Source organism: Leuresthes tenuis, unplaced genomic scaffold (genome assembly GCF_036924035.1).
Source record: "Leuresthes tenuis unplaced genomic scaffold, fLeuTen1.0.hap1 SCAF_12, whole genome shotgun sequence".
Classification (NCBI taxonomy): domain Eukaryota; kingdom Metazoa; phylum Chordata; class Actinopteri; order Atheriniformes; family Atherinopsidae; genus Leuresthes; species Leuresthes tenuis.
This window is the reverse complement of record NW_027325366.1, coordinates 6988288-7002447: the sequence shown is the minus strand read 5'-3', so window position 1 is coordinate 7002447 and position 14160 is coordinate 6988288. Positions and strand designations below refer to the sequence as shown.

Here is a 14160-nt window from a genome sequence, read left to right as displayed (position 1 = left end):
TTGTTAGAAGTGTTTCAAAGTGAGGAGCACTTGTTACCAGTTGTTTACCAGTAACTTTGTAACCAGTAGATCTGTTGAGCAACATTAATGTCTACTACAACAATTTCTTTCATTGCAACCACCTAAATGACCTATTACCCAGATTTATTGTCCTGTACCTATACATTTAGTGGAAGACTTGTTAATTTCACTCATGATCCATAAAAATGCCTGTGTCTTATTAAGAGGAGCAAAGCTATCTTAAGTGTGCACCATGAGGTTGAAGTGAGGCTGGCCTGTGGTACTGACTGTGTATAGACTCCTTTCTTGTGCAAACAAATTAACTTAAACATGCAAACAAAGTCACTCGCAAATGAACTGTGTAATGTGTGCTAAATGTAGTAAAACTGCCACCAGCACTATGCCACTGTCAATTCCTCTGATACAACATTTTGCCAAAATGACACCTGGGAAAACATTTGAAAAAATGTGTTTGACAAGTGAACACAATTTATTTACCCCTTTTTAATTCTTTTTACTTTAACTGTATTGTGACCAAGATTCATAACAGAATGTGCTGCCTAACGACTGCGCAAAACCAATTGTCTGATTGATTTCCAGATTTTTCCTGACCAATTTAAAGAATCCAACATGTGCATGAGCTGTATCTGGAAGGTGAGGTGAGGGAAGGCAGCAGCTGCCACAGATTTTCTGATATGCTCTAGGTGTCTTGATACACAGACTGTGTGTTTACAATAGCAATTATTACTTTTTTTATTATTACATTTGGTGATGCTGTGGAAGAGGGCACAACAAGACATGTTCCGAAATACCCTGTGAAATGTCAAATCCCCAAAAAATATACATGGAAGTTTCATGTGTGAAAGTTCTCCCACACAGATGAGTGTGACCAGATGACCTCTACCATGCCATGAGGGTTGAATAATTTTGCTGGTGACTGTAATTTGCTACATTCAAACATATGCAAAAATGTTTTTGTGTAAAACATCTGCATAAATGTGGAGGAAAACTTACCTACACGTTTGTGTGATTGAGTAGCAGAAAACAAAAGGGTATAACTTCTCATTAATGTGCAAAATATTTGCATATAATAAGAGCTACGATAGCAATTACTGATTTAGTGATCTTCTAAAGCCTGTAAATCCTGCATCTCCACATCCTTCTGTCCGAGTACCATTTGGGACTCAGTTGAACTTAGTAAACAAAAACTAGTCATATTACTATGCATTGTGTAATTTAATTTGACACAGAGCTGAGATACGTTGCCAATGTATTAGTTTTGGCCAGAAGAGCTTTCATCCTTTAGCTCAGTGGAAAAAGGCTAAATCCAGGAGTTATTCAAAGATTTGGCCTGGAATTCTCTGCCTCTTCTTCAGAGGTTTATTGTATAATAATATCATTGTTTAGCAGTTAGTTAACTGTATATCAATTGCTCCAACTGTATATCAGTTGTTCCAAACACTGTAAGAAATCTCAGAATGTGGTTATTGCGTAACGGAAAAACAAGCTAAATATTGCTTGTATCAAGTCTCCCTGGTTACATTATCATGCCATAAACTATCTTCTAATTTCCAGATGTTCCATTTAACTCACATAAAAGGCCTGAAACATTAGTCTTCGTTGTATTTTTGTGTGTTTTATAATGCAGCAGCGATCTCTGTGTACAGGATCCACAGTTTGTTCTTTCACATTTGGTTGCGTGTTCTGTTGATGTGGAACACCAGGGCACTCTGACCCCTCATAAAAGTTACCCTCCTGCTCGGGTAAACTGGAATGATTGACGTCACCATTTTCCTTTGCAGCATTCCTGCTTTAACCAGTCAAATGTAATGTTATTTATTCATTTATAATCACATTTTAAACCAGATTGTTTGACCCTTTATGTAAATTCTTCTCTGATCAGTTACATGTAAAATAAGAATGTAGAAGCACATATAGAGTTTTCTGCTTTTGCACTGTGTGAAGTTGCTCCAGTAGGATATGTGTTTTGTGTTGTGTTCCATGAAAATACATGATGGTAAAGCCAGCTTCATTGACTGATTCCTTAAGTTTAATGTACATTATTGTGAGAGATTTTGTGAGGTATTTTCATACAGTAAATGTTTGTCAGGTAGTGCAGCACATTATTCACATTTGTTCTGAATGTATCAGTGTTTTGTTTTGCTTGATCAATGAAAGCCACGTTTGACAGTTAGCTAAGCCTTGACTGAACGAAAGTTTTATTTATAATTTTAAGTGTTGCACAATTTTATTAATGAAACTAAATGCATATGAATGTTGAGTGTATGACACTTTTTTGTGTCTTTTTTGTTTATTTTCTTTTTTTATCAATTTCCAGCGGTCAACTCTTATTCATTAAAGCCTACTTTTATTTTTTTTTAAGTAAACTCTCACATTATCTTGTACGTGTATTGAGAGACTCATACCTTGAGTACAAAAATTGTGGACAGGCGTGGAACCAAGATAAACAGTTGATAAACAACATTTGTGAAACCCGGCTGATTTTGGGTCAACTTTGTGAAACTGTTTATAAGAAAAAATAAAGACCTCAGAAAATGTTCTCCCTGATAATTATGATGGGACAGTCAGAGCTCTCTAGAATAACTGTATACACTTTTCTCTCAGTTTAACATGTCTTAGTAAGACATGAAGGCATGTAGAATATGAATTTGTGCTATCTCAGTCATGAGTAAACAGAACATTTTTGCAAAATAAGAAAAACACAACTGTGCCAAATACACCAAACATACCATTCTCAATATAGCTTGTGCTAACTTGTCCTCTAGTGTTAGCTTCTGATGTAATCGGTTCCTCAAACCACAGATAAATTAGCTGTAAATGCTTCAATGTTTTAGGTAGATAGTGTTACAACTTGGCAGATTTGCCACTTGGTTTAGCTACTTTTCAGACCCCCTCAAAGTCTGGTGTATGAGGGATATGCATTCTAGTGAAAGAGACGTAGCATGCTATCTTACTATGTCACGCTAACCTAGCTAACAGAGTAGAGAAAGTAGAGCACCAGCCAGCATACAACAGCTGACAAAGGTCCACAGGAAATATATAAGACATTCTGCCATTTTGTGATAATCCTACACATATAGCCAAAATCACTGCATGGTTCCTCTTAACTAGTGTAGATGGGGATTTTTGTAAGTTGATGCTGCTTATGAAATCAGTATTTTATTAGACAATAGGAGCAATCTCACAATGCTTTGAAATGGATAGCAGCTGAACAAATACAATATGTAAATTCATGCATCTTTTTTGGAAATTCAGCGTCATTGATAAGCAATATGTTTGAGCACAAAGAGTAGGAGAGAAGCACATAGATGTAAAGGACTGGAACAAAGTAAAATGCATTCATGAGAAGTTGATGTCATGATGTTATGAATGGGCTAACTGCGCGTAACATCACTTTTTTTTTGTAGATTTTTGCTTCAATACATTAGAAAAAGTTGGTAACTGTATGTAGAAAATATGGGCCACATGACCTTACCTTACTGAAAATGTAAGTGATGCTCTGCAGATTCAAAACAGAAATCCTCCGCAATGGCTGATTTTGCTCATGATATTTCTTGAAACAAATAAAAACATGGTAGTCTACATGTTAGCAACTTGACTGTCATCGGAGGAGGACTTTAAATGTAGTTTACTGCTTAAAACTGGAATAGAATAGAATAGAATAGAATAGAATAGAATAGAATAGAAAAATACTTTATTCATCCCCCAGTGGACAGTCTTTCATGTAGTAAATAATAAATGTGTCTATATCAAGTGTATCTAAATAAGTTGTGGTAAATTATGTACAAAGCTATTGGATGTAGAAAAGCAGTGAAAGCAGAACAAACATAAGTGGTCTAAAACTAACCCAAACATGATCAGATGTAAAGCTACAGTATAGTAAAACCAGAGAAACTGTCCACATGAGAACTAAACATGTTCTGAGTTGAGTCAGTAGCGGACATTACCTTCTCTAGAGTGTTCCTCACTTGCAGTTTCTGGTGATCGAGAAAAAAAGATTGCCCCTGCTTTAAACTTTGACCCTGACCTCTGGTGGCTGCCTCGGGTCACAAAGACTCCAGCCTGTGGTGAACAACATTCCCTCTTTAGTGGCTCTTCAATAAAACAACATGCAATTCTAAAAGCCTGACATCTGTGACACAGCATATTTGCATCATAATCAAAACAAGTAAATACTGGAGATGACCCTTTCCAATCACCTATGTGATTGGAAATATGAAGACTGGTGTTTCTTTTTTTTTTTTTTCAGTACTGCTCTCATGGCATTTCTGACAAAGGCAGTGAGTCATTCTTTCATCAGATGCATAATCCATCGAGATTTTTCCATGTCTCCCAGTCATAGTTAATTAAATTAAGCTCAGAGGTGGTCAATATGTTTTACTCAACTCTACAATGCAGATTTGGATGGCAATAACCAGTTTCTCTCTAAAATCTATGATTTTAAATGGAGCTGAACTGAAACCAAGGCAGCAGAGAGCAGATTTGGTCAGCACAAAACATTAAGAGGAGGAGGATGGGGGTGTATTTCAGAGGGACCACAACCTTTCCAAAGCTAAGCATGGGAAGGGAACGGTTCATAACTGTGGCTGCCTCTTTAAAACTGAAGGCCCAGTGGAGATGGGGGCATGTTGATGGAGAAGCCTAGACATGTAATCAGCAAGCTACTTATTCATTTCAACTTTCCTGGCCTGACCTTGCTCCCCCTCCCTTAACATTCACAGCTTTGTTTGTGGAAGCCAGGCTGAAGAGCATGTTCAAACTGGAGCGTTTTCTCAAGCTCATCACACAACATCACATAACTGAATATGAAACAAGCAGGGTACGTTCTCTGAAATCTCAAGATCCTGTTGTTAAAGAAAGCAGAAAGGGTAACTGACATTGAAGGAAAGACTCTGATGACATGTGAACTGAAAAAGACCTCTTACAACTCAAACCTTTTGTTATACCCAAGATCTCAACTGATGTTTGTGAAACAGCTGCTTTAACGTGCATTCATTGGTGGACCAGGTATCAGACTGAGCTGAACATCCTTTGCAGAGGGAAGATTTATGTTGAGCCACAACACCAGCAGTAAAGGAAAGCAGGAAAGAGCAGCTGCTGCACCCTCAACAGCTGTAACTCATCTGGACTAGAAATCAGCCTGGGCAACTCGCAAAACAAATAATGTGAGCTGGGACAAGCTTCTCTTACTGTACGGCAGAACTTCTGAACTTCTTCTGAACAAATGCTGCTATTTCATAAACTTTATATAGCTATATTTCTCAAAATAACATGATTGTGTAACAGTATAACATGACAGGATGGGTCTGTGTCAAGAGCTTGTGCTCATCTTCAAGTTTTAGCTTGAAACAATTCCTTGTTTCTATCAAATATTTTCTAATCCCTCAACTACTGGCTGCCAAAGCTTCTCCCTAAACACACTTTGTCATGAGTGTTTCCATATTAGCCAAGTAATTCAGCCACATCACAGGAGTAGTCTCCTCAGGTTTTTCCTAAACCACAATGTGTGCCATGATTGTAGACAAAGGATGTTAGTTGGATTCTCTGTTATCTGGCTGATGTCTGGTGAGTAGCACTAAATGATAGTGTGGAGCAGACGCATGAGTCATGATGAAGAGCTCCAGACTCAGTGTTTTAAACCAGGGAAGGAAATTGTGTGCTCTATTAGCTGAGTAGTGGAAAATCCAGGTCCAGAGGTAGGAGGGTGTCATGATCAAACTGTGAAAAACTGCGGAACCTGCAACAAATTAGCTGAGAAGAGGTTAAAATTGAATGTTCTACTCCTCCTCCTCCTCCACAAGCCTTGTGGTCAGGCTTCTCTTCCAGTAAATTTCAAACTCTCCCAACATGCAGCATTTCAAATCTCTCAAACCCCAACAGGAAAAATCCCTCCCCAGCTCTGTGGCTCGGCCTGACATGCTGGGTGTGACGTTTTTATTGACTTCTCAGCACTAAGAAAAAAGCTTAAGTTACACACCACCCATAGAGATGACATGTACTTCAATGAGATTTCAATAATGGCTTGTAGGAGGCAACAAAATTCAATAAAATGACATAGTGATAAGAAATTCAGGTAGTAAGCGACCCTTCAAGCTCTTTTGAAATATAATCCCACTTTAATGATTTAAAAACAATACTGCCATTCCATTACTTGAATCATTCAAAACAAATGAAAAAAAAGCTGTCGCTTTAAATGGTCACAGCTGAAATGGTGGCATGCTGCTGACTGTTAAAAGGCAGGAAAATGTCATTCCTGGACTACTACGTCTTTGTCGTGTCGTCAAATACTGTATGGTCGACAGAGCATGGACGGCTGAGAAAACATACCTTCAGGGTGTATTTACTAGTTAGACTGTTGATCTTCTAAAATATATACAGATGGTGTAAAGAAGCATGAAGACGGCGAGTCAATGGCTGACAGTGGTTGGATGTCAAGAGAGCGTTTACAACTGTGCCAGTTGAGTATTGCAAAATTGCCCAACTGCTGCACTACAGACCTCACTCCTCAGGTCGCTCACATGACCTCCCTCCTCAGGCCGCTCACCAGAGCTCACTCCCCTCACGTGACCTCACTCCCCAGGCCCCCGTGCTCCGATATGAGCACTAATATATGGCTTCCACTATACAAATGGAATAAACTTTCACTTATTTAACAATCAATCACCGTCCAAAATTAGCTTCTGATTAAACATTTTGAAGGAAGAAGTAAGCAATGTTGTTGCTTGATTTTCATTTGTATTATATCTGTAATATCTGGCTTCCTTACTACTGGTTATCATAATACAGCTCAATTCTAAAATATGAGACTAAACCTAAAAAACTGTACATTCAAACATTTTGTGTAATCATGTATTAACCATGTCTATACATGGTATACATAACAATCTTGGAAAAAGATTAAACTTTATTAAGAATACAGTTACGTTACATTATAACCTGAAATGAGTGAGGTACAAAACTAAAGAACCTTGTATTTATATCATTAATGTTTTCATAGCAGAAGGATTTTTCAGGACATATCTATAACTGGGTATAGACAGGAGTTCCAAAGATGCAGCATTAACATTAATGTTGGAGTTTGCTGATTTTTCTCTTGGCTTTGTCATGTTGCACACTGAAATTTGTGTTCTCCTGTTATATGGGGAAACTTTTCAGAAGGATGAGTTGTCACCTTCAATGAAGGTCGGTGGTTCAATCCCCCATTTCCCCAGTCCATATGTCAAAGTGTCCCCTGAACCCTATTTAGTCTCTGAGGCATTCATCGGTGTGCAAGTGTATGTTGGGGCATGTAAGACTGCATAGAACAGGAAGAAGCTGTATAAATGTGTGTGTAAATGGGTGACTGTGGCTTGTAGTGTTAAAGGGCTTTTAGAGGTCAAACAGGACCAGAAAAACACTATATGGATATGCAGCCCATGCATATCTGTCCAGAATGTACAGTACTGATAGAAAGAAAAAAAGAGATTTGACAACACGCACTCTTTTAAAATGAATGGGAACATGCTGTATACAATGAGACCTACTGACAAGCAGAAATAATGTTACACTAATGTTAATTCTGATCATTAAATGATGTACCTGTAACTGTTCACTTCAACCCATTGTCCTCCTGAAATCCTTATTTTCTGTCAAAAGTTGGAAGTGGGCTATGTTTAGGCATGTCTTGTTGCTGAAAGCCTCTTTATGATGGTAGCTGCTCTTTGGCTTTTGCTTGGAAATCTTTGGAGCTGTTCTAAGTGTGGTGTGGTGTACAAACCACAAGCCACTCTGATCTTTAATGTTGTTTCTTTTGGAATAACACAAAATCACATCTTTTCTGCTACTACCTGGACCCTTTTAGGTCTAACTTACCTGCTGTGTAAGGCTCACAGCTGCCACCTGCTGTTTACACCAGGAACAGGTAAAGGTTTCAGAGCTGACAGACATGGGCTCAGGTTACAGAACATGTACAGCTACAACTACAGTACCCCACAGCAGGCAGTGGGCCTCTGTCTCCACTCAGTTCTCTTATGTCTTGAGCATATCTCATGAGAAGAAAAAACTAGATGAAGTTGAGTATTATAAATATTTTCAGGGTTGTTGAGAAGGTAACTGTATTTTGGTGGTATATGTGGCATATTAGCAAATGATCAGATATTTGTCAGGTATGTGTTGAACTTATGACACCAAACTACAAACAAAAGTGGTTAATTAGACTTCTGGGAGAAAAAGTTACTTCATAGGTGGCTGAAGATTTTCTCTTTTGAGCATGAGACAGGTTTGTGGAGGAAATGACCTCATGTCTAACTGCTGGAGACTTTGCTGTAAAAGCAGATCACATTTTCCAGACTTTATTCCCCTCAAATTGTATCCAGCACATGGTGGAAACCTGTGTTCAACATCAAGTACATGCTGCTGTTAGGGTTATCTTTGCATGTTTGCTCCTCCAGTATGACTTCTTTAGATTCTTTAGCTCTTGCAAAGATAGATATGAAACTTTTGGCTCTGCCCACCTCCTCTGTGGCAGCTGCTTTGAGTTTGCCATGATGGATTTGTGGTTAGCACTGTTGCCTTACAGAATGATAGTGCAGAACAAAATGGGGAAAGCCTGGGGCCCTGTGACATTAGCAGAAAAAAGTGGGGGGAAGAAGAAGATGGAGGTTTTGTTTCTGTTTATCTGGTTAAGTATTTGAAAAACATTGTTTCTACCCTGTAGTCTTAAATCATCTAAAATAAATTTGATGAGATCCAGGTATTTCAGTCATTTTTCATAAGAACTTCAACAAGGGGTCAGTTTGACCATTTTATGATTGAGCAATATTCTCAAAAAGTTCCTACATATGATCAGGAATCTGGGCTTTGTGTTTGTGTTGCTTGTGACCTGACAAAACTGAAAGTGTCCTCCCCCTCCATGTGCTCCAGAATATGACAAGAGCTGCACTGCAGATGGCCAGGTGTACACAAACAAGGACATCTGGAAGCCGGAGCCATGCCAGATCTGCGTCTGTGACAACGGTCAGGTCCTCTGTGATGAAATCCAGTGCGTGGAACAGCAGGAGTGCCAGAAGATAATGATCCCGGACGGCGAGTGTTGCCCCGTTTGTCAGAATGATTCACCCAACACCAATGGGGGAGATAGCTTTGGTGAGTTACTAGCATCTTTCTCTGTGTGTCGGTGAAGAGAAAAAAAAAGATTTAGTAGAATGGCATAAATCAGCCACAGTTTTACACAAACTTTGGCCTTAAAGGAGGACAATATGTCATTTTAACATAAATATCCAGCTGTAGAGGAATCTTCCCTCCTAATATTGTTTAGTTTGAATAAAAGGTATTAATAACAACAATATCATTAAAGAGTTCTTAGCTCTGACAGGTGATTTATGAAATTCACAAATTACATCAAGCTGCTGCACATGAGGAGACCTTAGTTATCAGGTTCATTGCCTTGACTGTTTCAAAATGTTTTACCTCCACCGACCTGCGTTATGATAACAGAATAAAACTGTCTCAGTGTGTGCTCTGTTCATTCAGCTTTCACACAGTAGACTTATTGACAACTGACTTTCTGAAGTGTCTTTTATGTTTTCCTCAATGTAGGTGGAGGGAAAATTTACAAGGTAGGTTGTTTCTGCTTCATTACATGTTTGTTGGTATGATCAGCATCATGCAGAGTGAGTTTGAAACCTTCAGTCTTTTCTCTCTGTTTACTCAGGGCCAAAAGGGAGAACCTGGGGAAGTTCCAATTGTAAGTGTTTATCTGCACTTAAGCCTGTTAAATCATTTAAAAACAGTTTAAAATGGACTCAAAGTTCAGGATGTAACTGGAGCGTTTGATGACTTCCCCACAGGTGACTGGTATTAGAGGCCGTCCTGGACCAATGGTGAGCATTGTGGCTCTTTGTTGTACCTGTAGCATCAGCTAAGGAGGGCTTAGCTCTCTGTGAGTTTTGTGTGGATGTTCATCCACCTCAGCTAACACTAGATGGCACAAGAGGACAGTTACCTCCTGCATAACTTCACCTTAAAAGGATGTCGGCAGACCATCAAGCAGTCCTCAAGTCATCAAAATCAATGCGACATTCTGAGCCATGTGAACACTAATATAATTACAATACCGTCCTCTTCTTTTTTAAACAGTGATTGTTATTTATTACAACAGGGGCCTCCCGGCTCGCCAGGAGATCGGGGATCTCGTGGAAACAAAGGAAGGCCTGTATGTCACACCCACCAGTCCACACAGATGTAAAGCAGAACTTCATCATGAAAAGAAAAGTCTTCAAATATTACCTCTGATTCCACACTGTGGAAACCTGCATGTGATGTCACATTGTTGCACCATTCCTACCACTAAATGGTCATTAGGAGATCATCTGAATATGTCATTAAAAGCAATAAATTTGCAGCAGTAGTTATTTAAGTATACACCGTTGTAAAGTTCTTCACTCAGTAACAGACTTCAAAAACTGTAATTTAGAAGCTTAACTTTGTTGCTGCATATGCATATTAATTTACTATGATGTCAATCCAAGCATACTGCTCCTACAAGCATCATTCACATGATGTCTGGACCTTTTCATAACCAGGCTCAAGAGAATGACGCCCTTCTCTGACAAGTTAGGATATCAAACTAAAAACAGAGAGGCGTAAAAATAGTTTGGTTCAAGGTCAAGAGACTCAAACTCAGAATGTAACACGGGGAACTGATGTATAAAGAGCTTAGTAAGCACAACTGGAAGCAGTGATGAATGAATGTGGCCCGGTTGGTGGAGGATGCAGCATTTTGTTGGTGATTTATTAGCATTGTTTTCCCACTGCCCACTCTTTACAGCTCATAGTTCAATAAGAAAAAACAATGATTCATTTGATTTCAAACCAGAATGACGTTCCACTGTAAATCTTAGCTGCTTTAATGATACCCGACTTTTATTTTCATGTTTAAGTTCACTTAAATGAAATTTGAAAACACAATCACCACCAAAAAAAAAGGATAAATCAGTATCAGATTGAGTCGAGCTATAAAAAAAAATCAGGATCTATTTTACTCTCTAGGGACTGCGAGGCCCTCCGGGATATGATGGAGAGCCTGGTATACCAGGTCAGCCTGGTGAAGCAGGACCTCCAGGCCATCCAACGCATCCAGAGGTCAGTAAGCTCTGTTATTTTTTCACACATACATAATGACATTAACCTCAGCTAACCTGACATGATGTACCCGCAGGGGCTGGGAACCCAGATGGCTCAAGGGTTTGATGGAAAAACAGGACCCCAGGCCATGTTGAGTGGCACGAGGGTAAGAGGATGTCAGAAAAAAAATGTTTAACTTATCTGCAGGTCTTCTACAACACTTGGGAAAAATTATGGAATCACCACAATTGGAGGATGTTCATACAGTATAAAAAACAAATTACAGATATCACATAAAACTTCATCATTTAGTAGCTGAACAATTTGGTATTTTGGGGAACTTTCTTTTAGAACAGACAGAGAAAGAAAATATGCAATCACTCAGTCGTCAGGAAAAAAATGGATTCATTCATCAAATAAGAAAAATATTATTAGTTCTTTGTTGTTCCTCCTCTGGCTTTACAGACAACTTGAATTCTTTGAAGCATGGATTGAAGGCTTTCTGTTTAATGGCAAGATTCATCATCATCGTGAAACTGAAAAACATTACGTCAGCATCATCAAACCTACTTTTGATTGATGGAATGAGAAGTGTCCAAAAATGTCAATTTGCATTTACTGCGCATTCATTTTCTTTCTGTCACCCACAGTCCACGACTGCTTCTCTTCAGCCAACAGCAAGTTTTCTTCTGTTTAGGCATAAAGTTCGGCTGGTAGCTTACACTCCTGTAATTTTCAAATTTACAACAATTCTTTTTTTATTTTATTAGGTGCAGAATGTGCAGCTGTTAAATCAAATAGTTTGAAATCATGTTTTTTTTTACAAGTTAAAATAAATGACCTTCAAGAGTTGTGATTCCATAATGTTAGCCAGAGATTGTACACCTAACTAAAAAACAAAGAACTAATACATCATTTAAAAGTAGGGTTGATTCTGTATTTAAAAATGATAATTGCTTGCAGCAGTACAGAACAGTGACAAGATGGTTGCTCAGCACTGGCAAGAGGAAGAGGAGCTGTTGTGCACTAGTTTACACTACTTTAACCAAGGAAGCTCCAAGGGCTGTATATTGCATTAATGAGTTAAAGATAAACAAGCTGTGTGTTTCCTGTGGTTTCTGGCTCACAGACATTGGCAGTGGACTGTTAGGCTGTTATCATGGGAGAGCTGCTGGGGTTGCAACAATGTTTCAGAGGGTGGTTTGTGTAAACAGACTGGTTAATATAGTTCACGTCACCTCTGCGGCTTTAATGTTCAGGCTGATCAGTGGAATTTTGGATTTTCTCACCACCTTGATACGCCTACCCAAAAGCAAATGAATCAAAACATCTAAAAAAAAAAGTGCAGCACTGAAGCCTGAAGTACGTTAAAGTGTTGAGCACCAAATCAGAAACAATAACAGGCTACGGACTTCAGATTCCAATCTGTTTTAATAAGAAAGCACATGAACCACTGACGAAACGCAACTAATGTCCTGCTCGTCCTCACACCCACAAAGATGTTAGCAGCTGGTCTTTTGAGTCCTACGATGGAAGCACCGATGCGCCAGATGTGCGGAAGAGGTCAGTCAGTACATCTTGAACTCCGTGTCCTTTTCCAAAGGCTTCCCGAAGCATCAATCTCTCCCAACCAGTTCGTCTTTTTCCACAGCGGGTACTGGAGATACTACTTCATCCGAAACGGCCCCACAGGCTTCCTTTGTGGGAGCCTCCTCACCATCGCTCTCACTCTCTCCCTCGTCCATGAGCTCTCGCGGGTCTATGAGTCTGGGGCGCCCCGCGCGGAGCCTCAGCCCCTCCTCGTACCATAGCCTGTAGGTACTGACCACTGCTGCCCGGGAGCAGCCCACCATTTTCGCCGTTTTGGAAACGCTCACACCCATCTCTCTGGCCACGACGACCTGGCCCTTGTCAAAATCGCTCAGTTCTTCACACTGCTCCATTTTTCCACATTCAACACGTGACTCCGAGAACGCCTGTTCAGAACAGCGCTGTACTTCCTCAATCGTCACGTGACGCGTGGCCGCAGAGCAGTGAAAGCAAAAATGACAAACCCTATGAAATTACTTTTCTCCTTATTAGACTTGGACTCCTCTTGTTCTACTTCTTCGGTTAAGTTTAATGGCAGCAGACAGCCAGTTTAAAGAGGCGTATCCCTTCGGTTTTGTGACATTTGAGCCAGCCGAATTCATCTGACTTGCCTGGCGGGAATCGCGCTCGCGCATGCGCTGTAGGCTGGATACATAAATTGGCAATGGCAAATTAATTCCAGTTGAGCTGAGTCTCCTGACATCCAAACTGAACGCTGTTCCCGCTCAGCTAAGCACTACCAGCTCTCCCAACCACACCCAGACTATATAAACACTGGTTTAACCAGACATAGCAGCATGATCAAGGGTCTCTAATCTGGTTGGGCACTGTATACAAATTTTTATTCTAAACTAATATTTCAAATACTGTTTCCTTAGAGAATCACAATAGTCTGCTTCTGTTTACAGTATAACTGCTGGATGTGCAGAGGAGGGATTTTCCAAGCATATAAACTACTTAAAAATAAATCAAATGATGCCAGGAGATTATAGTATAGTTATCATATGGTAGAAATTCCAGTGTTTCCCAAACCTTTAATTGAATGTTGAAAAAACTGTCTCAGGACCTTACCTGAATAATCTGGTTTTACTGTAGTGATTGTTTTAAAACAAACAAGGGCAACATGGATAGTTTCTTCATACTTTTATTTTTTTAAAGTAAATAAACCATATTGAATATTTGTTGTCAGGTAAAACTGCAGTGAAGTTGTAGCCCTCGATTGGAATATTGTGGTGTGTAAATTCAAGTGTTAAATTGGCAAGTTTCCACCGGGCCAGTGTCTGTGCTTTGACAGGTATTTGAATATGGGTCATAAAGTGTCTCTAAGGAAATTAGAGCACCAAATGAAACCTCCAGCTAGTGAGTCTTGTGGTTATCAGTTGCTCTACCTATAGAGCACATGTTTGAGAATTCTTTGATATTAGGCTCAACTCTTTATTTTATTTG

General features: G+C 39.4%; 1 protein-coding gene across 1 annotated transcript in view; it reads left to right on the top strand.

Annotated features, from left to right (window-relative positions):
* col5a2a (collagen, type V, alpha 2a) overlaps nucleotides 1–14160 on the top strand; it is a 40410-nt gene that overhangs the window by 10906 nt on the left and 15344 nt on the right. Inside the window, exons 2-8 of the mRNA XM_072397913.1 lie at nucleotides 8923–9144; nucleotides 9598–9617; nucleotides 9713–9745; nucleotides 9849–9881; nucleotides 10160–10213; nucleotides 11050–11142; nucleotides 11219–11290. Coding sequence (XP_072254014.1) covers nucleotides 8923–9144; nucleotides 9598–9617; nucleotides 9713–9745; nucleotides 9849–9881; nucleotides 10160–10213; nucleotides 11050–11142; nucleotides 11219–11290 — 527 coding nt within the window. The remainder of the gene's footprint in view (nucleotides 1–8922; nucleotides 9145–9597; nucleotides 9618–9712; nucleotides 9746–9848; nucleotides 9882–10159; nucleotides 10214–11049; nucleotides 11143–11218; nucleotides 11291–14160) is intronic.